At 40.3% G+C, this 24,191-nt stretch overlaps 2 protein-coding genes across 2 annotated transcripts in view; one reads left to right on the top strand and one right to left on the bottom strand.

Moving 5' to 3' along the window:
• Nucleotides 1-4,509, bottom strand: part of piezo2b (piezo-type mechanosensitive ion channel component 2b) — an 88,937-nt gene extending 84,428 nt beyond the window's left edge. Inside the window, exon 1 of the mRNA XM_030402702.1 lies at nt 3,933-4,509. Coding sequence (XP_030258562.1) covers nt 3,933-3,996 — 64 coding nt within the window. The 5' untranslated portion in view covers nt 3,997-4,509. The remainder of the gene's footprint in view (nt 1-3,932) is intronic.
• A 9,831-nt stretch (nt 4,510-14,340) lies between these two features.
• Nucleotides 14,341-21,875, top strand: LOC115573294 (cathepsin Z). The gene is made up of 6 exons (XM_030404023.1): nt 14,341-14,504; nt 16,220-16,383; nt 16,562-16,741; nt 17,700-17,850; nt 19,121-19,286; nt 19,510-21,875. Exons 1-6 carry the CDS (start codon nt 14,377-14,379, stop codon nt 19,621-19,623), a joined length of 903 nt encoding a protein of 300 aa, XP_030259883.1. The 5' UTR covers nt 14,341-14,376; the 3' UTR covers nt 19,624-21,875.
• The last annotated feature ends 2,316 nt before the right edge of the window (nt 21,876-24,191 follow it).

The following is a 24,191-nucleotide window of genomic DNA, read 5'->3' as shown; positions in this document are numbered from 1 at the left end:
TATATTTGTATATAACTTTTTTAGATACTAGCTTACTATATTCTTTTTTTTAATAGGTTTTTGTCTATCCATTAATCATCTAAAGTGTTGCCAATTAATTTTCTGTCAGTTAAATCAAGTTTACTTGCAGCTCTTAGCCATTTTATTCAGTTTTAAGATAGATATATCTAGCTAGCTAGCAAACTATCACTGGCTTTCTGGTTAGCTAACTCCTGACTAGCTAGCTATCGTCTATCAAACTTAAATGATAAATCAAGATGGTTGACCATTGATTTTCATGTCAGGTGATTTGTCAATTAAATCACATATTGGCTATGTTGCATCTTTGAGTGTGTTTAACGCATAAAGTTAGCTACATTTCACATAATTAGCTTTGATATATCAGTCTGCTAGCGACCAGAAAAAGTAAAGGGTACAGTTAGTTTAACTCTGATAAAGCTACAGGGTTAGCTTACGTGGGTTAGCACCACATACTACAGTCATTTGTGTCACACTAACCTCAAAATGTAAAAACATTGTCTTTGTCGTACTTACAACTGTAAATACTCCCACTGCTGCCCACTTCATATAGTCGGCTACTTTACGCTGAATCCTGTAAGTTAATGTTGGTTTCTCACATTTAATGTTTCTTTACAACTTAAACCAGTTTTGGTTTACAGGTTTGGTTTGCAGAGCTAAATTAAGCACTTAAAGACTGTTTGTTTATTCTTTTATACCTAACCATGATAAGATCAATAAGACAATTATGTTTGAAACTGTTTGGTGATGCGTGTCTATATTCTTAGCAATGTATTTATTTGAGTTTTAATTCTATTGTGTGCTTAAAAATCTGACAGCTACTTTATTCTTAAGCAAAACACTGCAACAAAAAACACTAACCAAAGTCAAAAAGCTTGTTTCCTTTACCAACCTTGGATTCTAACTAAACTTACAACACCAGAACCAGTTTTCTTCCATATTTCCGAGGAGGAAACTTTCTGTCTCGGCTTGATTTCCAAACTTTAATGGAGTTTTTATTGAACACAAAACTTGTTCATTACATTTGTTTTTCTTTCACAGCCTAAAACAGTCTTGATTGGTTCACGGACTAAACCAGCAAAGTGAGTTAAAGTGAAGCACTTAACAAATGCTTTCTGGTTCTTCTTTGTCTTCAATTACATTTGGATTATTATTATCATTTCTTTATTATAATTTTTTTTTACCCCTACCACAACTTTTTAGTATTTTGTCTGTTCAACTCAGCTCAACTTTATCAATTGGACGGCAGAGGCGCGTTTAATAGCTTGAGGTTAAACAATGGTGAACAAATTATAGCTAAAGTCAAAAAGCTTGTTTTTCTTCACACAACCTTTGATTTAAACTAAACTAACAGCACCAGAACTGGGTGTGCTGCTCTGTTTCTGCTCGATTTACACACTTTAATTGAGTTTGGTTACTGTTGAGATGAAGATATATAAAAGCGTTATTATTACACTTCGTGGTGGTAGCCGACTGTGTCTGCCTGATTCCAGTGATGCTCACAGCAGCTAAGCGTCTTGTCTGTGGCCCTCATCCGCTGTTTGCTTCAGTGTCGTACTTTATTCCGATGCACCGTGACCTCCTCGCCACGGCTGACCTGCCGCTTTGTCCGCACATTCGCGCCACAGGCTTGATAGTATCAGATCGGACATCAGTGCAAGTGCACGCTCATAATCACGCTCACACTCCAAACTCTGCCAGTAACAGTAAACATGTAAACAGCGGTCTGTTTGATCAGCGACACTGTAGCTGTGTGTGCAAGATGCGTGTTGTGTGTGTGTGTGTGTGTGTGCGTGTGTGTGGTAGGGGGACTGTGTACACACGGGGCCCAGCGGTTCAATGCTTTTCAATAGAGGTGCTGTCAGATGGCCAACAGGAAACACAGACTATGTAACGTCAGCAGACAGGTCTTTCACTAGGACACGAGAAAAGCGACAGGGTGCAACATATATTACACTTCTGAAAATATGCAGTACAGGTGATGTTGGCGTTTGCGGTCGGCTTACGTCTGCCGGGCTGCAGTGTGTTTCCTCACTGTTCTGAGAGGCCAAAAAATACACTTATCGTTCTGTTTTGCCCCCAAAACACGTGACAAGAGAGCCAAGACACATAGATAAAACATATAATCTTCCAAAGAAAAAATAACAATCTGCTTTACATGTCTGCGACCTGATGAGTCGACGTTTATTGATTGACACCGATCCCGTTCAGTTCTAATTACTATGAGATCTTTGCCTGTTAAACAGAAATACTAACGTGAAGACAGCCCCTGATCTGACGACGCTGCCGACAGAAATACATTCTCTCATCCCCTCACGCCGTCTGGTCCACTACACCTCCCTTTTACTTTCCACTTTACATTTCCTTCCTCCCGTCAGGTACTGTGTACAACTGCGCTGAATGACAAGTGCCCATTTGCACTTTGAAAAAACATCAAATATTAAAGGTATGTTTACGATAAAAGGGGAAGGCAATTCTTCTCTCCCTCGCAACCGCATTATTAATTCATACTGTTAAAACGACTTTCCACGAATTAATGGAGACAATGCATGGCCTCGCGATTGCTTTTGGAAATAAAGGGGGGCGTCGGGCTGTCAAGCGATGCATTATGGTGGGACTGAGTGGGTCTTATCTATAGAAAGCATGCTGTTATCGTTAAAGTACCTCAGTGTAAGTCTCGCGCAGATACCACAGTGGAACCACAGTGGCAGTTAGACGTTAATCATGTTCCACTTGTGGCCTACCACAGAATTAAAACTGCATTTAATGGAGTCTGTGTGATCATACCTCAAGCTCTGCAAACTCTGTATCCAGAGTTCAAGTGTGTCAAACTCATATCTGAGCGCTGAAGACTTTAAGAAGTCCAAAATAAGCAGCCAGGTTTGAGTCTTCTTGTGAAGTCCGCATAGCAAAAGAGTGAATCGAACAAAACGTGGCAGGGCACTTTTCTTAACAAAGTTATAAATGCTGTAAACAGTCCAAAAAAAACTCCACCGCTGACTAAAGTGGGAAGAATGTGCAACTCAAGACGCGAGGCTCCGACACTGTCAAGGCAAAGTAATGTTAATTAACAGTACTGTCACCACAGACATCTAATGAAAGTCCAGTCAACACGATGATGATGATGATTCATTAATAGGCAATAAGTAAAAAAAATTCACAATGAAACCTCAGAAATGAATTTGTAATACCATGACAACAAACATTATACAGTTCAATTACAATCTAAGGATCAGTTTCTGTTTTTATTCTGATTATAATCAAATAACCTGGTTAAAATGTGTATTATTTTATGTTTACCTCTCAAAACAAAGAGAAAGAAGTTGCTCTTAATTTGTCTGTTTTTGAACATTAACAGTGTGCAAACCACAGGAGCTCCTCGAGGCAGAGGCTGGACACTGTTGTCAGCTGTGTTTTTTTTCCCTTCACCAGATCCAATAAAAGGTTACAGCCAGGTGGAAACCTGTCCTGGTACACCGCTGCTCTGCTTTGTAATTGATAAATAATGGCTGGTGTGTGTGTGTAGCTGTGCAGCCTATTGCTTTAGTTTGGGCTGAGCAGGGATGAGGGATGCAGTGTTGACCTCCAGCATCATGAGGTCAGTCACCACCATGCATTTGATTTCTGCTCATCACACTTCAGATTTTGTATTATTGTGCTTTAGGTTTTTAGATTTTAAGCTAATATCACAGATTTTTACGAGTGCCAAATAAAAGGGAAAAAAAGACAGTCACAGTGGAAAATATAAGACACAAGCTTCCTTAAACGTCACATCAACATCATACAATGAACCGATTTATAAGATGATATCAGACAAACTACTAGATATACGACTAGGTTATTTGATTAACTGATCAGTTATAGGCCATTAAAGATGCGTAAAAAGTGAGGATTAAAGAAAAAGAAACACTCACCAGCTGCTAGACACATTGGCAGCAGTAACCTGAAGACCAGCCCGCACACCACCTCAGAGGCCATGGCTCTGTTCAGTCCAGGTAAAAGCAGCCGACGATTGTCTCTCTAAGGCTTCTGGTGCATCCCAAACTCCTGCGCTCTGTCAAATCCCGACTGGTGCGCTCGTCCGCTCGGCCACATCAGCTCCCCCTGATGACACCTGGACTCTGCTGGTTATTCCACAGTGAGAGATTGCGCATTTAGCGAAGTTCACCACGACAGGCATGTCACCGGTCAGTGCTGTACACCGTGATAGTTTAGTAAGTCATGCTGACGCCGCGCAAATGGAGCAACCGACTCAGGTGCGCAGACAGCTGGCGCTGGCACGGCGCGTAAATGTGCCGTAGGAAAGAAGCCAACAAGTCCTCAAGTCCAATTAACCTCCTTTTTTTTTAAACTAATAAAAACACATTTAAGAGAAACCTTCAAAGTACGTGTAAAGATCTGATGTCACTTCTTTTCTGTGAGGCTCGACAGGAACACCCAGAGTAACCGGATAACTCAGCCTCCCCGTTCTGTCCTCCTGCTGAAATTTGACTTTCTCACTTCTGGTCTGGATTGTGTTCGCCAACAGGAGGCTACCAGGACGAGACTTTGATTGACTCCTCACTCAGCCAACCAGAAGTCTTCGATCTGGCAACCGGCCCAGCCCCCTTTGATAATTGGGAGCAAGAGGTGGGACAAGAGATGTCTACAAATAAAACGAGATCTAAAAGATTAGGTGTCCAAAAAACAGCTGATTTTGTTTGATATCACAAAGAAATAATTAATTTTGTAGTCGGTATCTTTAAATGTATCAACTTTACGAAAGCAGGACCACTTCCACACATGTCCTGAGACTTTCACTGATCATTACATCCCCTCAGGTCTGCTGTCCAGCTGTTTCATCGGAGAGAAAACAGCGACGCCTACTGGCGTGACACCATCCTGCACACATCAGCACACCCACCAATCTAATCCCTGTTACCACAAAACAGGCCTGTCAGATTTCTCCTTGCAGGCAGGAAAGAAGTATTTTTCCAAAATATGTTCACTTCTCGGAATAAGTAAGAACGCTGTAGCAACAACATCTGCCCTGATTACATTTAATCCAGTTATGCTGAGTAAACAGATGTGTATCGTGATTCCAGCCCCACAGTGCTCAAGTCTGTCGTTGGGGACACATAAATTGATTTGCATCATTGTTGGTGTTTGTTGTCACCGGGATGACGTGCCGAGCTGTGGCAGCTGCTGAGGTGTCCTGAAACTCTTTTGGCTGCGTGGCTCCTGCCCTGCTCCAGGCTGACCTCTGAACTTACAGACAACAGGCAGGCCGACGTGAAGAAATACGTCTCCTTCAGCCAGGTGATAAGTGGCAAGTCGGGACAAGTTTATTTCAGGAGCACAACAAACACTGACCAAAGTGCTTTACAAGGAGATCACATACAACACAGAAATAAAATCATAGAAATCTGGGTATTAAATGTTGATCATGGCAATAGATGCCATGACATGCTTGTGCACCCATCCATGGCCCTCAAAGCCATGAGGTTTGGTGAAGACACTGTGTTCCCGGAAGACAAATCTGAATGTTTGTGTTTACAGCCAGAATCACCAGAATAAAATGTTTGTATTTTACGGCTCTGTAAACCACAGATCTTCATCACTTTTGTACACATCATACATGTCATATCAACATTCCGACAATACGTGTCACGTCTCGTTCACATAACTCTTCGAGTGAACATAACGATGTATTGCAATGTTTAAAATAGAGAATGTTAAAGTCTTTCGTGGTTCGGCTTGATTGAGATGTAGTAATAATTGGGGAGCTGATGAAGCGGCATGTAGAACAGGAAATCCCCTGATTGAGCTGGTGGTGGAGAACTAATGACAGAGGAGTTGATTTTGGTGAGCTGAACCTCGCGGCTGGATATGAGGAGCTGGAGGAGAATGGAGTAAAAGGGGGTCGCACGATGGCCTGAAATGACAGCAGCAGAGTTTTAAAGTTTGACAGCAGAGTCATGATTGGCTGACAGCATTTGTGGCTGAATCTGGTTGGTTAAATGGAGAGGGAGAAAATGAAATGACCCATGGTCAGGTGGGTGGAGGGAGCAGGGCGAGAGGTGAATGACAAGATAGTCTTACTTGTGATTCAGCCTCATGAGCTGAGGGGAGGTGGTGCCATGAGAGCTGGGCAAGACCACGACCAATGTTTGAGATGGTGTTTCACCATTTGTTAGCACCAAACCCCACCACGGGGATTTTTTTTAAAGAGACTACAGAAAAAAAACATAGGCAGCTGTAGCTCAGGAGGTAGAGCGGGTCGTCCAGAAGCATCCTTGAGCAAGATACTGAACCATAAATCGCTCCTGATGAGCAGGTCAGAACCTTGCATGGCAGCCTCCACCGTCAGTGTATGAATGTGTGTTTGAATGTGACAAGTGTTGTGAAGTGCTTTGAGCCGTCAGTAGAGGGCTGTGGAAATGCCACACAAAGTTGATTTATCATTTTCCAGCTGTGTTAGTGGTGATAGAACGAGGTCGGCCAAAACATGGTCTGCCTCGAACCCTTATTAAGTGTTTTTTGTGCCTGTACCTAAACAGACGATAAGCTCAGTGTTGTCACAACATAAAATTTACCATTAGCTTTTAGCACAAAGCACCACTGTGCCTGAGTGCAGGCTCAGAAAATGTCTTATTCTTGTCACACAGTAATGTGTTACTTGTGTAACACCTGCATTCATCATGTTATCCCACTAATTTTTTGGTTCGAGTCATTAATGAGTCACAAGAACCTAAAGCTCCACTGTATACAGTAAGCACTTGAGGTGACTCATAACATTTATTTCAGCTTAGTTTTAAATTAATGGAGAGAGACACTTGTGCCAAGATACACAGAAATGTCTGAGAAAGTCTGAATATGATTTTTTTTTCTTGTTTCTGAAGTCCAATTTCATTAAAGCTATTCATCAACGTTGTATGCTTATTTATGACACATAATCTTCCTCCCTGCTTGATCCGATTTAAGACAAATTATGATAGTTCTGATTGCAGCAAAGAGTAAAAATGGAGTTCAAATTTAGTCACAGCATTTAACGTAGAAATAATGTAGCTCAGGGTGTATAGAAATGCTTATTTTACTCAAGCAGATTTTCCCTTGTTTGCAGATATCAGACACTTTTGTTATTCATCACCACTATAAAAAGAAACTGCACTCAAGAACAAGTGAAGGAGCGCTGACCTCATGTTTATTTGTTGTGCGGCGGATGAAGCACTAATATGCAGAAGCCACGATTAAAACCAATCAATCATACGTGCTTTGATATATTTAACGACGATATCGACAAGAAAATGATCCATGCTGTTGCCTCCTCTGAAGTGCATTAGGAGGGATGAAAGCTAGGTATGATGGGAGCTTTCAGGACCGAGCCAAATGACCCACCTCGACCTCCGTGTTTGAAACACGGGGCACTTGAAGCAGCAAAGGTCGTGCTTGTGATGTGATGAATCACCGCTTGGCCTAATCACCAACGTGGATTCGGTTTGTGAAAGTCAGAAAAATAAACAGCAGCGGGGAAAAGCTGACGTCGGGGGACCAACGTGCTCGCTGACAGCCTCTGAAGCATCACGTTTCCCTGGAAATCCAGAGCCACTGATGTGGGAGCAGCCAGAGAGTCACCCGCGAGGCCCTGAACTGCAGCCAGCCATAATCAATAAGCAACCTCAAAACATGTCAGCCCTCGATTTGTTTCTGCCGTTTGAAGTCCGGACCTGCTGATCTAATCCCCGCAGATGGATGTGAATCTTAAGTAACTTTCGCCTTTGATCCATTATTCATCCGATTCTTGAGAGGGGGAGTTATTGATAAGCTCCCTTCGCCAAATGGACACAACAGTCTTGCACGACACACAGTGTCGCTTCAAGTCAGTTGATCCTGCTTACCTGCCCCACGTTAATGTCTGAATTATGATCACAGCGACAGGAATCATTGATGCTGCTCATCATCGGGTCCTTGTTCTTTGAGGCCCTCCAAATGGACCTTGTGAAGAAAACTGCACTGCCGAAGGGTGCTATCTGTAAGAATGATTGATTTTTGAGTCTCATTCCCAACTCGTCAAAAATGGACACTTCCGGATGACCAAACAATGACCTACAATCCCAATGGCTCAGTTTTTGACAAGTTGAGAAACTTTGATTGATGATTATTTTTTGGAATTTATTATCTTTGGGCGAATATTTATGTGGAGATGACGGAGCTGCTTGCGAGAACACTGCCAGATTAATTCATTAGATCTGTAGAATATGAACTGGTTTGCTTGTCCTGAGCTTCCGAAGCAAAACAAGATATTTGATGAGCCATGTGAAAAAAAGCCGTCACTAGTGAGAAACAGCTGACAAAACTACTGTAATAACTTTTTCTGGAGCTTTCAGCTGGTCCATATTACACAGTCCTCAATAGCACATTGATTCTTCTTCAAAAATTGTCCAATTCTTGCAAAAAGTGGGCGAAAATATGCATGCAACAGCACAGAACCTCTGCCTGCCTAAATATTCATGTGGATCTCCAAATGAAATCTTTCTAAATGCTGAATTTGTTGTAATTTGAGTAGAGATCCCACACTGCCGGCCTGCAGCGGCTTCTGCCAAGAAGAACACAAAGTGCAAATGAGATTAACTTCCAGATTGCTTCAGTATCGACCCATGAGTGAAATCCAAACTGTGTGTCCGTTCAATATTTACATGGATGCACTTTCCGCGCACTCTAAAGGTGCCTCTGCTTAAGTGGGCTTTTTAGTGTCTTTATGTGGTGGATTCAGGCAGATCGCCTCTTCAGGAATTCAGACAGATATACTGTACATCGCTGCCGTCATATTAAAACCTAAATACTCCAGTTTGGATGGTGTTTGAGCCTTTTAAGTGCACACATGTGATTTAAGCTCCTGTGGTTTGGTCTGTGATCTGCGCGCTACATAAATAGTTTCAGCTATATTGGTTAAATGTCAATTAGTTTTTTTCTTCAGATTGAAGTGTATCCTCAAAACTACATAATGCACCTTTAACTATGTGACAGTTCATGAAAATACAGCTTAATTTGCTGATAAATGAATTAGTTGCTCAACAGAAAAATGATTGGTGGCAACGATAATCACAATTAAAATGCAAAAAGCTTAGTTGGACAAACCAAACAAATGATCAATGATCGTTAAAATAATCAGCAGATTAATCCATAATGAAAGCAATCACTAGTTGTAAGCCTAAATAAAATGGTGAGATATGAGCACCTGTAACAGTAAAATTATACTCTTGCTAAGTAATAATAATGCGATGTTATAATAGCAGAATTACAGTCACATGGGTCATTTTTCTGGATTGGGTGCTTTCACTTTTGATAATCTAGGTAGATTTTAATAAAAATTTCACACTTGTAACTGAGTATTTTTACAGTGTGCAATTCCACTTTTAATTTTGGGCACCCCCAAACATCGTCGCCCTGAAGGTGGCAACTCAGACTCAGTGTAGTGGAGGTGTGTTGTGTCATCTATGATGGATGGGGCTTTTTCCAGTGTACAACTGTGCTACTATTATTTTCATTGCATGTCTAACATATGTCTGGTCCGTCAGTAACGTGATTAGTGTCACAAAATCAAAAGATATGTGAGGTTTTGGTGCCAGTCACTTTGAAATAAAAGACCAAATGTTTATTTTCTGATGTACGATTATTGTACTGAGACGCTCAGACAAGGTTATGGAAAGTATTTTCAAAGGAAAATGTTAGATTTGCTCAGCATAGAGCAGCTGCAACATTAAAATGCTGCTTTAGCATGCAACAAAGAAGTTATGAAACACTACCAATTGAATACTGACGTCGCTATTTGACCTACATAAGAGCACAAGACCATCAGCGTGAATATACGCTCTCGAAGCCTGTGTTACTGCCTTTTTACCCGTTAGATCTTAGTATTCCATCAGTCTGCTGATCTCTCTCAAACGGCCGCACACAGTGTATTCATGCCAACAATCGAGGTCACTCTGAGAAATGTATAAAATCACAAGTACAGGTCACTGAGAGAGGCTGAGCCAACATAGGTACCAGGAAAATATGAACAGCGCTTCACCACAGAGCAAACACTGGATCATGACTCTGAACATCAGAAAATGATGATTTATGTGACAGTGAGGACAGGGAGGTTGTTCCCAGAAGCAGTACCTGACCTCAAATCATTTATTATTCTGCATGCTAAAGCTTCACCGAACAAGCGCAACCCTGGCCACTGGACGAAGATTTAAGACGGTAACTGAGAGAACAGCTCTAACTCTGGGCTGAAAAGTTGCCAATTTCTCGATCTTAACAACACAAGCTTTACTTTAATCTTCAACAGCGCTCCTCCTCATCAAGTCCCTTACTCGTGTGTTTTCTCTGAGAGCAGACCCTGCCGCCTCCTCTTAAGAAGTCCATTGTGTCATGAAACACAGAGGCTGTTGTCTGCGGCAGGGCCAGAGGAATGAAGTCCCGATGACCCTTGACCTCTTAGGTCATAGCTACTGTGTTAGAAGCTGAGCTCTTCCCTGCTTTGAGACTTCTTTGGAGGCACAAACAACCCCCACTAAGACATGGCGCTGTAGCATAAGGCTGCTCTTCTATCTGAGTGCTGTAAATCTAAATAAAAACAGGATGTAATGCGATGATACAGAGACATCTCTCAACAGGTCCTTTATGAGGAGGCCGACATCCTGGATGTGCGCATTATCATGAGCATCTTCCTGCCGGCTAATGCTGAGGCGATATAAGCTTTGATGACACCACTAAACATGTCTGCAATTCAGTTAATGAATGCCATTATGCTTCTTCAGCTGGAAAAATAAGATAAGCTTCTAAGGCTGTTCAGATGACAAGGCAATCGTACAGTCATTAAACTTAAATAATTTGAACTCTTTCCATTTGTCTCGCCTTTCCAAAAGCCCGTTATCATATCTATAACTGAGGCAGGAAATGCTCGTTGTGTGCGGAATGACAGTTAAGCGGCGAGAGGGGAAACCTCGCTCTACAGTCCAGACAGAAACACATCTCACTAGCTGCTCTGTGAATAGTAAGGAAGTCAACTTCTGTCAATGAATAAATAGAATAAGCTTGATGAAAAGAAAATATCCCTATTGTAAGCCAGAGTAAACAGATGGGAGAGGAAAAATCAAAATTATTTGAATAAAAAGTCATAATTATCAGAGGGAGTTATTGTTATAGAAGGTTATTGTTATCAAAATTGGAATTTTGTGATACTAAGTCACAACATAGGGATAACAAGTTATGATGAGTTCAAAAAAAGTCAAAACTATAAGATAAAAGTCAAATTTATGATTTAGCCACAAGCCATAATTAGGACATATAGGGTGGCTGTGGCCTCAGGTGTAGAGCCAGCCTCTTGTTATCAGAAGGTCGCTTGTTTGATTCCCCTTATCTGCATGTCCAAGTGCTCCTGATGTGCTGGTCAGCACATTGCATGGCAGCCACCGCCATCAGTGTATGAATGGATGTAAGTTGCTCTGGTCTGATAAATGCCCTAAAATGTAAATGTAAATAATTAAAAGATAAAATCATAACCGTCACCTGCAGGTCAACATTTTCTCTCATCCTGTGAAACATCTAAACATCCACTGGATGTGTAACATGTTGTGATCATCTCCAGATGTTGAATCATCCTGACTTGCATGGCGAACCCTTTTGGCAGAGTTCTGTACGTGTTGGCATTGTACAAATCACTCAGTCTTATTTATAACACGCTGGGATTGAGGTCTGGTTAGGTTTGGGCACCAAATCCACTTGGTTTGGGTTAGGAATAAATCATGGTGTTGGTTAAAAGATCTGTTTTTTGTCGCCACACAAATGGCTGCAAAATGTCCCAAAGTCATTCTAAAAATACTCACTTTTGTTGCTTAAAAATGTCAAGCTCTGTATTTGTACTGGAGTAAAAAAGTACAATATTTCCCTCTGACATGTAGAGCCATGAAAAGAAAATACTCATATAAAGTACAAGTGCCTGAAATGTGTACCCTAGTATACTTGAGTACTGCATTTTAGGACTTTTTCCCTTTAAAGCAGAGTGTCACTTTGATTTTGTTTTGTTTTGTTTCTGTTTGGTTTTTGTTTTTTCATTTCTACACACCATCGACACACGAGCATCATCTTTTTCTTACTGCTGTGCAGCTTTAACAGTATGGCAGCTCAGCGTCATCATCATGAGGAGAGAAAAGACCACAAACTGAAGATGTATCGCACAACAGATGACAGCCGCTGAGTGATTTATCTTGTGTTCCTGTTGAAGGTTCATTAGCCTCCTAATGCACGTCTAATCTGATTCTGGTTTTAATCATCACAGGCACAAACACCAGTGCTTCTCTCTCATAAAACACTCGGACCTTGATACGATAACTGGGTTAAGCGCTGCGTATTATCCATGAAAACCTCGACCAACCATCAGGCCCTGCATTAGGCGTAATGTGATTGTAACTGAACGGAGTACACTGTTTAAAAGTTTCCTGCTGAGCCTGCAAAATTTGCCCCCATTTTTTAATTCAAGAGAGTTTCATTTATTGATCACTGTGTGGGAGGGCAGAAAGAGTCATCAGGAGAGGCACTATAGGAGGTAATAAAGTGCTTGAAACAATACAAATGATAAAACAAATGGAGGAAAACCGTGTATGAGCTCGTCAACTTTGTTACTGACAGTAAAGCCATCAAACATTGATTTTAAATGTTTTGGGAGCGTCAAAGTATTGATGTCTTTACAGATATATGCAGAAAGATTAAAGTTGTGCGTGCCAAATTCAAAAGCTATTTGTTTCCAAGAAATTTCAAGACTTTATGAATTATGTCTATTCTTTTGTGCAGTAGAGGCAAGAAAAAAGTTGTATACTTACGGAAGTCACTCATGGACATGTTGGATTAACACCAACGGTAAGCAGTATTTCAATGGGTGGAATGATTCACACAGTACAGAGGAGACACCTAATTTTTTAACGTTATCTACAAAGTAAGTACTATGTTTTAAATGTGTATCTACTGATTATTACCGGTGCATTGATATAAAAGCAGGATGTTGTAGTTGGGTGAAGCGGAGCTGATTGTATATATTTTATTAAGGACTTACTATTATTATTATTTTCCTTGAAGGGGCGTCACAATTACCCAGAGCCGAAAGTGACACCTTCGCAATGCTCAGTATAGTACAAACCTCAAAATGATCAAGAAATACGTAGAAATTAGAATAAGAAGAAACAGGCAGTCAAACCTCACATTCCTGAAGCTCATGAAATCAAGGCTGTCACAATGTCGCATACTCACCACGTGATCATTGTGGCATAACAAATTCACAAAGCAATTATTATTGCAATACCTATAGAATTTTTGGTTTAAGAAAATGTAAGGGAGATTCATCTTTAACTTTGTTTTCTGTGTTTTGTCTCTTTTTTGGACCCAAAGTACAAGTGTTGAAGGGTGAAGAGAGAGTCTGGAGAGTACTGTGAAAAAGACAGACAAAAGGAATAATATTACTGAGGACACAAGATGAACTAAAGATGCATAGCTATGGCCAAAAACAGATGATATTGTCATATGTATATCATATTATTATTATTTTGATGTGTCAATATCAATATTCCAACACTGTTGAATTTTACAACTCAGTATGGTACTCAGCAGCTTTTGATGGAGTTCAGTTCCTAAAGAATTGAGGTAGACCAAACAGTATGGATACGTCAAACAAATGCAAGCAAAAATAAAGCTATATGAGGACATCACACAAGGAGAATACAAACAAATACATGTACAGAACATAACATAACATTAGATGAAAATTAAACAGAGAAAATAGACAGACAGACAGACAGACAGATACAATATATGGACCAATACAGACGTCATTAGACGGTTTCATGGTAAAAAGAAGAAAAAAAAAAGGTTTCAAAATTCCTCACACACTTTCTTTATTATCTGATTAAAGAGGTGAGTTTAGAAATGTTGGGAAGCGATTCTGTTTGTGAAGAAAACATTTGCATCTACTATGATGACGTTGATCACATACTCTTGAGTGCTATTATCTGGATAGTAACAAAAAATAGATTAAGGTTAAGAGAGTAGACAAAATTCGAAGCCTAAAAACACAATATATACGGACATTTGAAATATATTGAGATTATAATAACAAGTATTCTATTGGTATCGATATGTATATAATTATACTGAGATAATATGATATATATAATGGGATATTTCCCAGTCCAGAAAAGCTGAGAGACTGTGCACTTTGTCTACAAAAGCTACGGACATGACAACATCTGTAGACTCAGCAGGAGGGTGTCATGGCAACAGGAGCCGGCAGGGGGCGCTGTGTGCGTACGTGCGTGCGTCAGATGGCAGAGCGGAGCCAAGATGGCGCCTTCAGAGACTGTGCCGCTGCTGCTTTGTTTAGTATTAGTTTCTATTCACACCATCTCCTCCAGACTCTTATCTGAGCCTTGTTACAAGCCCATCAGAGACGACACATCAGACTATGTCAAGTAAGTGACGAGGACTAGAGCATCTTCCACTGACAGCGACAGTTTAATGATTTGGGCTCGTTGTTTACCTCCGACTGAGCCGACGTCACTCTGCAGCTGAGATTTGACGTTACTCTCTTTGAATTCATGTCTGACTACAGACGACATGATTGTTCGTGAACATACGCCTTTTAAATATTCCTCACCTCTTGTAAAGGCTCGTATTGTATTGAGTAGTGAATTTATATTTATATTTATGTTATATGAGTCACCCTGGTGTGGTAACAGAGGTTAATGCTGAAGTTTACTTTGTTATAACTCATAAACTACTAAGAATGAGTTAGGGATGTTGGAATAATGGGTGCATATATATTCATGTGCACGGGTATGTGATCAAAGCAAAATTAAATGTGGCACAAAACACAAAATAAAAATTCAGATATGTCTCAGAATAATCGATCAAGTGAAACACTAAAATATCCCAACATCCATAACTAACTCTGAGTAGTGTACATCATGGAAAATGACATGACATTAACTTTGGGTTTGTTTTCTTTACTTTTACTATGTTATAATATTAATAATTTTTCTTCGGGTATCTTTGTGACAATTTCACACAGTGAAATGTGAAATAATGAACCACAGCACAGTATTTTTCTATCATTAATATCTCTTAAGTTCTCATTTAGTAAATCATATATATATATATATATATATATATATATATATATATATACATATATATATATATATATATATATATATATATATGTATATATATACATTTGGGCCATCATAAACAGTTGCAGTGTTAAAAGGATTTGTAGCGGACTTACTGATTCACAGAGGCACCTACTTGAATGATTTTTGATGCCTTCTCTGCATGTCTGGCAATATTCAGCATTTTCCGATTATCTGTCATCATCTGTCCGATTACTGATAAAAATGAACTGATTTCAAAATGTAATACTTTGGCTCTGATGCAGCATCCTTTCACACAGTGTCCCGCCCACAACACTATCTGATTGGTAACATCACAATAATTGAATTTCCCTCGGGATAAATAAAGTATCTATCTATCTATCTATCTATTTATCTATCTATCTATCTATCTAATTATGATAGCCTATAAACACTGAATAAACCGAATCAGCAAAGTATCAGTAACTAGATTTATCAAGATAATGTTGTGGAGAGGAAGTATAAAGTAGCAGAAAATTAAAATACTCAAGTAAAGTACCTCAAAATTGTACTTGAGTAAATTATACTTGCTGTTCAAAATTTTAACACAAAGGGTTTCATTTTACCTGCAAATGAATATCAGTCCCAGATATTGGTTATCAGTCTCCTTGATTTCTAATAATTGGTATCAGCCCTGAAATAGCCATATTAGTTAACCCCGTAATAATAAGTGATGTGCTTAGACCAATTTATTATTATTAAGCCCTTCAGATAATGTGTGGCTGATTAGCTGTAATTGTACTAAACTTGGCCGTTAAGGGTACTCAAGTAAAATGAATTAGATTAAACGTCTGTGTGTTGTGTATCTGTAACATAACAGATTTTTATAACTGAATTTTTATATATTTATTACAATATAACTATTTTTTTCCTTAAGAGGCTACAAGGTTGATTTATTGTCATTCTTTTAAACACAAGGATTAAAAAAAAGAGACTCATCTTAATATTAACGATCGCGGCGAAACGCGAGCCTCATCCTGTACTTTTTTTTTCAGGACGCAGCCTCGCCCACACGAGTATGTGAAGGTGTCGGACCTTCCTTCGTCCTGGGACTGGAGGAACATCAATGGGAAGAATTTTGTGAGCGTCACACGGAACCAGCACATCCCCCAGTACTGTGGGTCCTGCTGGGCCATGGGAGCCACCAGTGCACTAGCCGGTAACCATGGCAACAGAGAGAGGGATGGGTGGAGGAGGGAGGAAAGAAGATATGAGTAAAGGGATGGATTCCTGTTGACTGTGTGTCTGTATTTAAATGTTTTATAAAGATCTTAGTTTGTTTTATGAGGAACCATTTCAACATGCTGATAGGTGTTATTGTTCTTCTTTCCCTCGAGACCGTATCAACATCAAGCGTGGAGGAACGTGGCCGTCAGCCTACCTGTCAGTCCAGAACGTGATCGACTGCGGTGGGGCGGGCTCTTGCTATGGAGGAGATCACCTGAGAGTCTACGCCTACGCACACAAGAGGGGCATTCCCGATGAAACCTGCAACAACTACCAAGCCAAAAACCAAAGTAAAAACTCTACTTTGTTTGGTTGCGGACTGCTGTTAAACTTGCACTTTATGGCCAAACGTATGTGGACACCCTGGCTGTGTTCCAGTTACAGAAAATGTTAATGCTTAAGCATACAATGATATTAAAGGCAAGAGTTTGCTTCCAGTTTTGTGCAAACAGTTCATGGCTGAAAATGAAAATCCCCTCGTGGACAAAGCGAGGTCCATTAAGAAATAGTTTTCACCGGTCGATGTGGAAGAACTTGAAACAGAACCCAGACCTGAACTCCATGATCCAACACGAGGAGAGCAGACTACAAGCCAGACATTATCAAACAAGATCAGTGTGACTAACCTTAATGATGTTCTTCAGGCTGAATGGGAGCTAATTCCTTCCGCAAGGTTTCAAAATCATGTGGACACAATAGTGGACGCTGTTGTAGCAGCGTACACAGTATGAGTTTGGAGTATGATGATGAACAGTCACATTTTCTGTGCCGTCTATTATATATGTATTTAAGTGGAAAAACATACATAAAAGATTGAGTCTAGAGAAGTGTTGTTATATTGGGCGGCTGTGGCTCCGGGGTAGAGCCAGCATCTTGTGATCGGGAGGTCGCTGGTTCGATTCCCCTGGTCTGCATGTTGAAGTGTCCTCTGGCAAGATGCCGTACCCAAAAACTGCTCCTGATGTGCTGGTCGGCACCTTGCATGGCAGCCACCGCCATGCCAGTGTATGAATGCATGTATGAATTACTGTGAGTCGCTTTGGACAAAAGCGTCTGCTAAATGCCCTAGATTTTTAATATTGCAAAATGACAACTTAAGTTTACCTGCAGTGTAAAATGTTGTCACCTTTTGAGTGTGTGTGTATCATCAGCGGTCCCGGAGACACCGTTTGTAGTGGGAACTGCCACCGAAGTGGTTCTTGGTCTGTTGCTCTGTAAATCATCATGAATAATCTCTATTTGTTTCAGAGTGTGAGCAGTTTAACCAGTGTGGTACGTGCTCCTTCTTTGAGTCGTGTGCTGTTGTGAAGAACTACACCGTGTGGAAAGTGGGCGACTACGGGGAAGTTTCTGGAAGAGACAAGATGAAAGCTGAAATTTACACCAACGGGCCCATCAGGTAGAGCAAGTCCTCCTCCCCGGTCGCTTCTTACCATCCATCCGCCTACACGCTCCGTGTGGAGTGAGAGATTCAGCCTTAACTTTACACAGAGCCGGTTTCAATCAAAGTGAAGCTTTTATTAGTGGATACATATTTAATCATTCTTAAAACCTTGGAGAAACGTAACAGTGCCGAGCGTTATTTTATTTCACTCAGGTACATCTTAAAATACAGTAAATTATATGAATTTAAAGCCTTAATGTGCTTATCTTATAGACGTACCTATTTCACTACGTATCTGCTTAAATGAGCACAATGAAAGTTTATGTCACTTAACAACTTGCTGATGTTCTTCTCCTCGTCCTGTCCATCGCTAGTTTAACATCTCACATTCGCAGTTAGTCTTTCAAGCTCTGGCTTTTTGACAGCTTTTATATTGTCTTTAAATTCATTCCATGCAGTATTCAAAAGGTCTTTGAAAGTCTTTGTGCGCTTTTGGAATATACCTGCAGATGTGTTAGACCAAACTTTTAAAAAAAACGTTTTCATCTAAAAATAAATGGGCATAAATAACAGTGAATGAAGTTGTGAAATTAAGTATTTCAGAAGCTGTCAGTCACTCGTTGTAAACATTTGAAAATCCTCATATGATATATATATATATATATATATATATATATATATATGTAGAGCCTCCAGGGCGGCCGCAGGGGGCAACACCACTGGTTTCAAAAAGAAATATGTTGTATGTAAGCCTATGAGAAAATGAGTCTACTTCTCACCTGATTTATTACCTCAGTAGACAGTTTCCTAATGAGTTTATGGTCTCAGTTTCTCATTTCGAGTCTTCTTCAATACAGCATGATGTTCGTTTTATAAAAGCAAAAGCTACCTTGGCGACTGTGAATCAGGATAGAGGCGTATCACTGCGTTTCCTCCCCTGCTCCAACCTCTCGTCCAAAAATGGTCACGTTAGACTCAAAAAAGCAAGAGGGCGAAGACCATAAAACCCAGCTCAAGGCTTGTAATTTGTTATCCCACAACCCAATCACCCTTCCACTGGGTTTGTTCTTGCTTTTTATAACATCTGACAGCAGATTTCAGTTTGGTCTTGTGTTAACCACATAAATCCGCCCCAAAAATTACAGATTTTGACACTGATTTGAGCTCATAATAATAGTGGCTATTATTCATTACCACATTTTATTGAACAAAACAACGTGACAAGAGACTAAGATGAAAGAGATGTGTATTTCACACTTCAGGAACTCTTCCCTCCGTCTTTCAGTTGTGCCCTGATGGCCACCAACAGCCTGGAGCAATATTCTGGAGGGATCTTCTCAGAGTTTCACCCGCTGTCTCTGCCCAATCACATCATATCTGTGGCTGGCTGGGGTGTGGCAGAGGACGGGACCGAATACTGGATCGTCAGGAACTCGTGGGGAGAGTTTTGGGTTCGTCTTTTCCCTTCTTTTATCTTCACCGCTCCCCGCCTGCTCAGCCTGTTGACAGTCTGACATCAGTCATCAGCTTAAAGTGACACGAGTTACTACTCCGATACTCATGAATTCACTCTCTTAAGCAGAAACGTCCCAGGAAAGTGTTTTTTAAGACGTTTCACTGACGTTGAGTTTTTCGCATGCAGAATGAATAATACTGTCGTTGTTTTGTTTTCAGGGAGAACACGGCTGGGCGAGAATAGTCACCAGTGCATATAAAGGAGGAAAAGGCAACTGGTTCAACCTGGGTATTGAGAAAAACTGTGCATATGGAGACACTATTGTTACTTAGATGCAGATTTAAACTGATAGATGTTTTTTTTCTAATGATAATTTTGTTCACTTTGCAAAGTAAAGGAACAGTTCAGCAATTTATGAACTATTTTTATTTTAAAAAAAAACAACAATTTGCTGTTTTATTCGTGGGGTTTTTGTCGAGCTGTTTCTAGGAAGGAAGCAATAATAGTTGACAAACGTGTCTATAAAAAACCACCATGTGTTGTTTTTAACTTTGCTTCTTGTACAGAATAAACAAACTAACGATAACACACTAATTAGTGCAAGTAGATGAGTTTAGTAACCCTCAGACAGAGCCAGGCTCGCAGTTTTCATTTGTTTCCGTTCTTTATGCTGAGCTAAGCTAACCAGCTGCTACCTGTTTATCTCACAAACATGACAGTTGCATCAATCTTTTCATCTAATTCCTGACAAAAAAGCATATACGCTTTAATTTGACTTGCTCTATTGTATACATTTCTGTAACTTTGTCAGGGTGTGCTATCTTGACAAGGTCTCCCTCAAAAAAGAGATTTTGATCTCGTGGCACTTTCTGGTAAAATAAAGGTGAAATAAATCAGTGTTCCTTCAAGTAAAAGGAGCAAAACTGAGCTTTGTCCTGATGTCCACTGATTCAACCTGTAATAAAACATTATGTAAAAACTTTTTTCAGATTTATAAGTTAGACTATAAAAGTGCAATATCAGAGCTATTCACATTGGAGCGTAACCACTTCCAGACACTGAGTTTAAAATAAACATTCTAATACAGAATTACTCATCAGGCCCGAAAATGCCAACTGGACAAATAACCTGCTCCTGATTTAAATTTTAACCTTGAAAAAACTCACAGTCTGCCGAACCAGCAGGTTCCTCATTTCAGATCCATTATCACACTTTTTTAAAGAAACTATTTATTCCTTCAGACGTCAGGCGAGCTGAGTCACTCATTTAAATTCACCTGTGGTGAAACAGCTGGGTAGGGCTCAGGAGATGGGAACTTACAGTGACATTTTTCCTCTGACACGCTGCAGCACAGCATCATAGCATAACAACAGCCTCAGATGAGCGTCGGGGGGTCGATAGGTCAGACTAATTTCACATGAATCAGATCTGTATCAGAGAATCACCAGATAGCTGTTACTGCCGCAGCCTAACTAACGCGGGGAGTCGCTTTTTGTTAACATGCAATCCTGCTCCACATGTAAATTTCCTTTTTGTCAGCTTCATTTGTTAAGTTAATGATTGCATGAATCAGTGTTTCCTGCAGGTTTGATGAACAGCCGTTAAGGACACTGCAGTCGAGTCCTCCTCCGAATTTCCTCTTGAAATTTGGGGTTTTAACAACCAACCTTACACCCTGCAAAATAAAAGCTACAACTTGATGGGTATTTTATAGAGTGATCCCTTTATTTTTATACTCAGTCGTTTCATTATATTGCACATAACTTTTTATGTTAAAATTAATTCATCAGTATCTTTTACGTAACATCCCATATTCATCTGTGCCGTGGAGCTCCATTGTTGTCTAAAATCTATTAAAAATGCACCACAGTGTTGCACTGGGTTTTAATATTTAATGATACAATCTTAGAAAAAAAAATTCTCGTTACTGAATAAACAAGCTGTTCTCAGAGGAAAATAAGGTCCCCAGAACACTGTTTGAAGCTAGAAAGGTGGCAGGGTCCACCACATGTGAACAAAGTAAAGCAGTATGTGATTGTGTTGTCCTTTAAGGTCAGTTTGTTTAGAGAGAGTGTGTTTGTTTAGTCTGTTTAGGCATAACAAAATCAGTCACTGAAGATCTCAAATTGCTTCCCCAAAACTACAAAGTGCACCTTTAATATTTTCTGCGTTTGCTCCTTTATTTCATCCGTAACTATCTGACTCATGAAAGGGTGGTTGAGGTCTTCATCGTGCCGTTTGTATACTGCCCAAAATAATAACAAAAGATGATTCACTAAAGAAAAGCCTTGTTGCAGAAATATTGTCTGGTTTCCTCCACTGCAGACAGTGACAGTCAAACGGCTGCTGGAGCCGGCTGAACTCGCTCAGCAGCTCTTCGTTAAAACCGGTTCCAAATGAAACAGCACTTCTACAGGGGAGCGTTTGTACACTAGAGTCACATGCCTGCCTCCACTATGTTCAGACTCAGAGATTAAATGACGGTTGAAGCTGAAAGGAAATGGATGTACAAGACTGAAACGATACAGTGTGGAAAGATGTAAACATCAACCTATATCAAGAATAAATTGAGATTTCTTTCATATATGTGATGTATTTATTGACTCTCAACCCTCCAGATGGATTAATGCAGGAGTCGGTGTGCAGCCAGTGCCCTTTTCAGCCACCTTGCTCCTATACAGCACATGTGATGTGCATATACAGCACCTATAAGAAGTCAACACCACCTTGGATGTTTTCCACTTGTAATGCTTTTATAAATGGAATCATGATCAATATAATTTTGCTTTTTTGACAAGAATTGGTGGATCCACTTAATACTGACATGAATATTTATGCAATCACTTATTTTACAGTATGTATTTTTAATTAATTGACATAACTTTGTAGAAATGGCGTTTTTTTTGGTAAATTCTTATAAAAAATATATATATATTGAACATGATTCCATTTATTTGAAAAGCGATAAAAGACGAAAACTTCCAAGATGGTGGATACGTTTTATAGACACTGTAATTGCATATAATTACAGTCTTTTTTAGTAGAACTTGTGAGAGATATAACCTTACAGAACCGTTCAATTTCCTGGTGGGACTCATGACATTCGTATTGGGAGAATCTTGTCCACAGCCCCTGAAGAAAAAGGGTATTTTAGTAGACCTTTTACATCACAGTTTGGGTAGGCAGTCACTCTAACAGGGCCCGCTTTGAACGTATCATTTTCTAACATGCACTCTCCGCTCAAAAAACGAATACTCGCCTATGAAACTGACATTAGCCTTAACCCTTAACCCTTTGCAGTTTTTAACTCGATTTGAAGCTCCCCCCGGGGTTCCTGAACCTCCCAGATTAACTGAAGACATGACCTCAGTGGTAGCTCAGACTCCGCCTGTGATTGAAACTAGAATTTGTAATGTAAAAGAGTGCGAACTGTGTTTTTGAAGGAGAGCTGCTCCAAATTAGAAATACTACTGCGGGGTGGGGGGGTTGTTGGTATTAGTGGATCTCTCAAGACTTTCTCCTTGAGACTGAAATGCGAGGACTCAAACAGAGCAGCTTTGTTAATCTGCTGCAGGGTTTAAAACTCACTTAGCTATGCATTTGAAGGGCAGTTTATAATTTAAGGCAAAGACTTTCTCATGTCCTCGCGGGCTGCTGCTATGAGTGGAGCAGAGCCAACACTGCGCATCTGGAGGGGGGGGGGCAGAGTTTAGTGTCTCCACCCTCGCTGGGTTTCAGGAGACAAAAATGCTCATTCATGACCTCACACAAATGATAAGTCTGACAGACAGTCGACATGGCTCTCCCTTTAATCATGCCGTTGAGCACCAGTTTTGCTCTGCGCTGCTGCTTCTCACCACTTCCTCCCTGTGAGTCTGCACCAGTCAAATCTTGCCCTCTGCAGCTGCATCTGAAACAAATGTTTCAGGGTCAAGGTTAAGAGAGGTCAGGAGGAGTGGAGGGGCGTGAAATCCCTCCTCTGCCTGACATGTGTGAGCAGAGCAGGCACAGGCAGAGTGAAGACATGCAGACGAACTCGCTGAACAGGTAACTGTACTCTCTGAGACCATAATTAGAATAATATGGTGGAAAGCGAAGCGTCCCCTGTGAGAACCAGAATCCTCCCTGGTTCCAGTCTCAGAGCTGACAGACAGGAGCTGCACACACAGGCAGTCTCCTGGCGATAGGATTCCTGCTCTTAATCACTTAATCTCATTTGTCCCATAGTTTTTGGCTCCAGTCCATGTGTTTGTGCTGGTTCGTTACTGTGGACGGTAGCCAGGGCGTCTCACTACCGATCAGATGAGCGCTGACCAAAAAAAAAGTTTAACAGTTTCACAAGCTGAAAGAAACTTTTTTTTTTTTTCTGTCTAGAGTTTCAACTTTTAGTTCAAGTGTTTTCACCCGAGCGCCTCAACCTCCACGCGCCCCCGCGCCGCGCACGCACACACACAACTCAACCGTCAAGCTAGCCGGCGTTAGCAAGAGAGGCACCGGAAGTTAGCCGAGTAAGCTTTTACATTTGGATACGCTTGCCAACTTTGACAACAATTACGCGTTACTGTGAGCACGTTGTGAGTCAAACAAAAAACGTGAAGGCTTCTATTAAATAGAAATAAATAAAACTATTTACATGAGCGTGAATTGATGATTTAAACCATTTGGCATGAAAGCTAGTTTTCTTTTTAAACTAGCCACAACGACTGTTGGAAAGTAATCAAGTACTAGGGAACATTTACTCAAGTAATGTAGTTATTAAAACACTTGTTCTACAAATTCTGCAAACTTTTGCATGTTCCAATGTCAATATTCTGCATTGCTTGTGGGTTTATTTCAAGACTGTGTCGCTCTTTTTAGTTTAAATATTGTACATATATTTGTTTTAAAGATTAAAATATGT

Source organism: Sparus aurata, chromosome 21, assembly GCF_900880675.1.
Source record: "Sparus aurata chromosome 21, fSpaAur1.1, whole genome shotgun sequence".
Lineage (NCBI taxonomy): Eukaryota > Metazoa > Chordata > Actinopteri > Spariformes > Sparidae > Sparus > Sparus aurata.
Note: the sequence above shows the minus strand (reverse complement) of the source record. Positions and strands in the feature narration are given on the sequence as shown.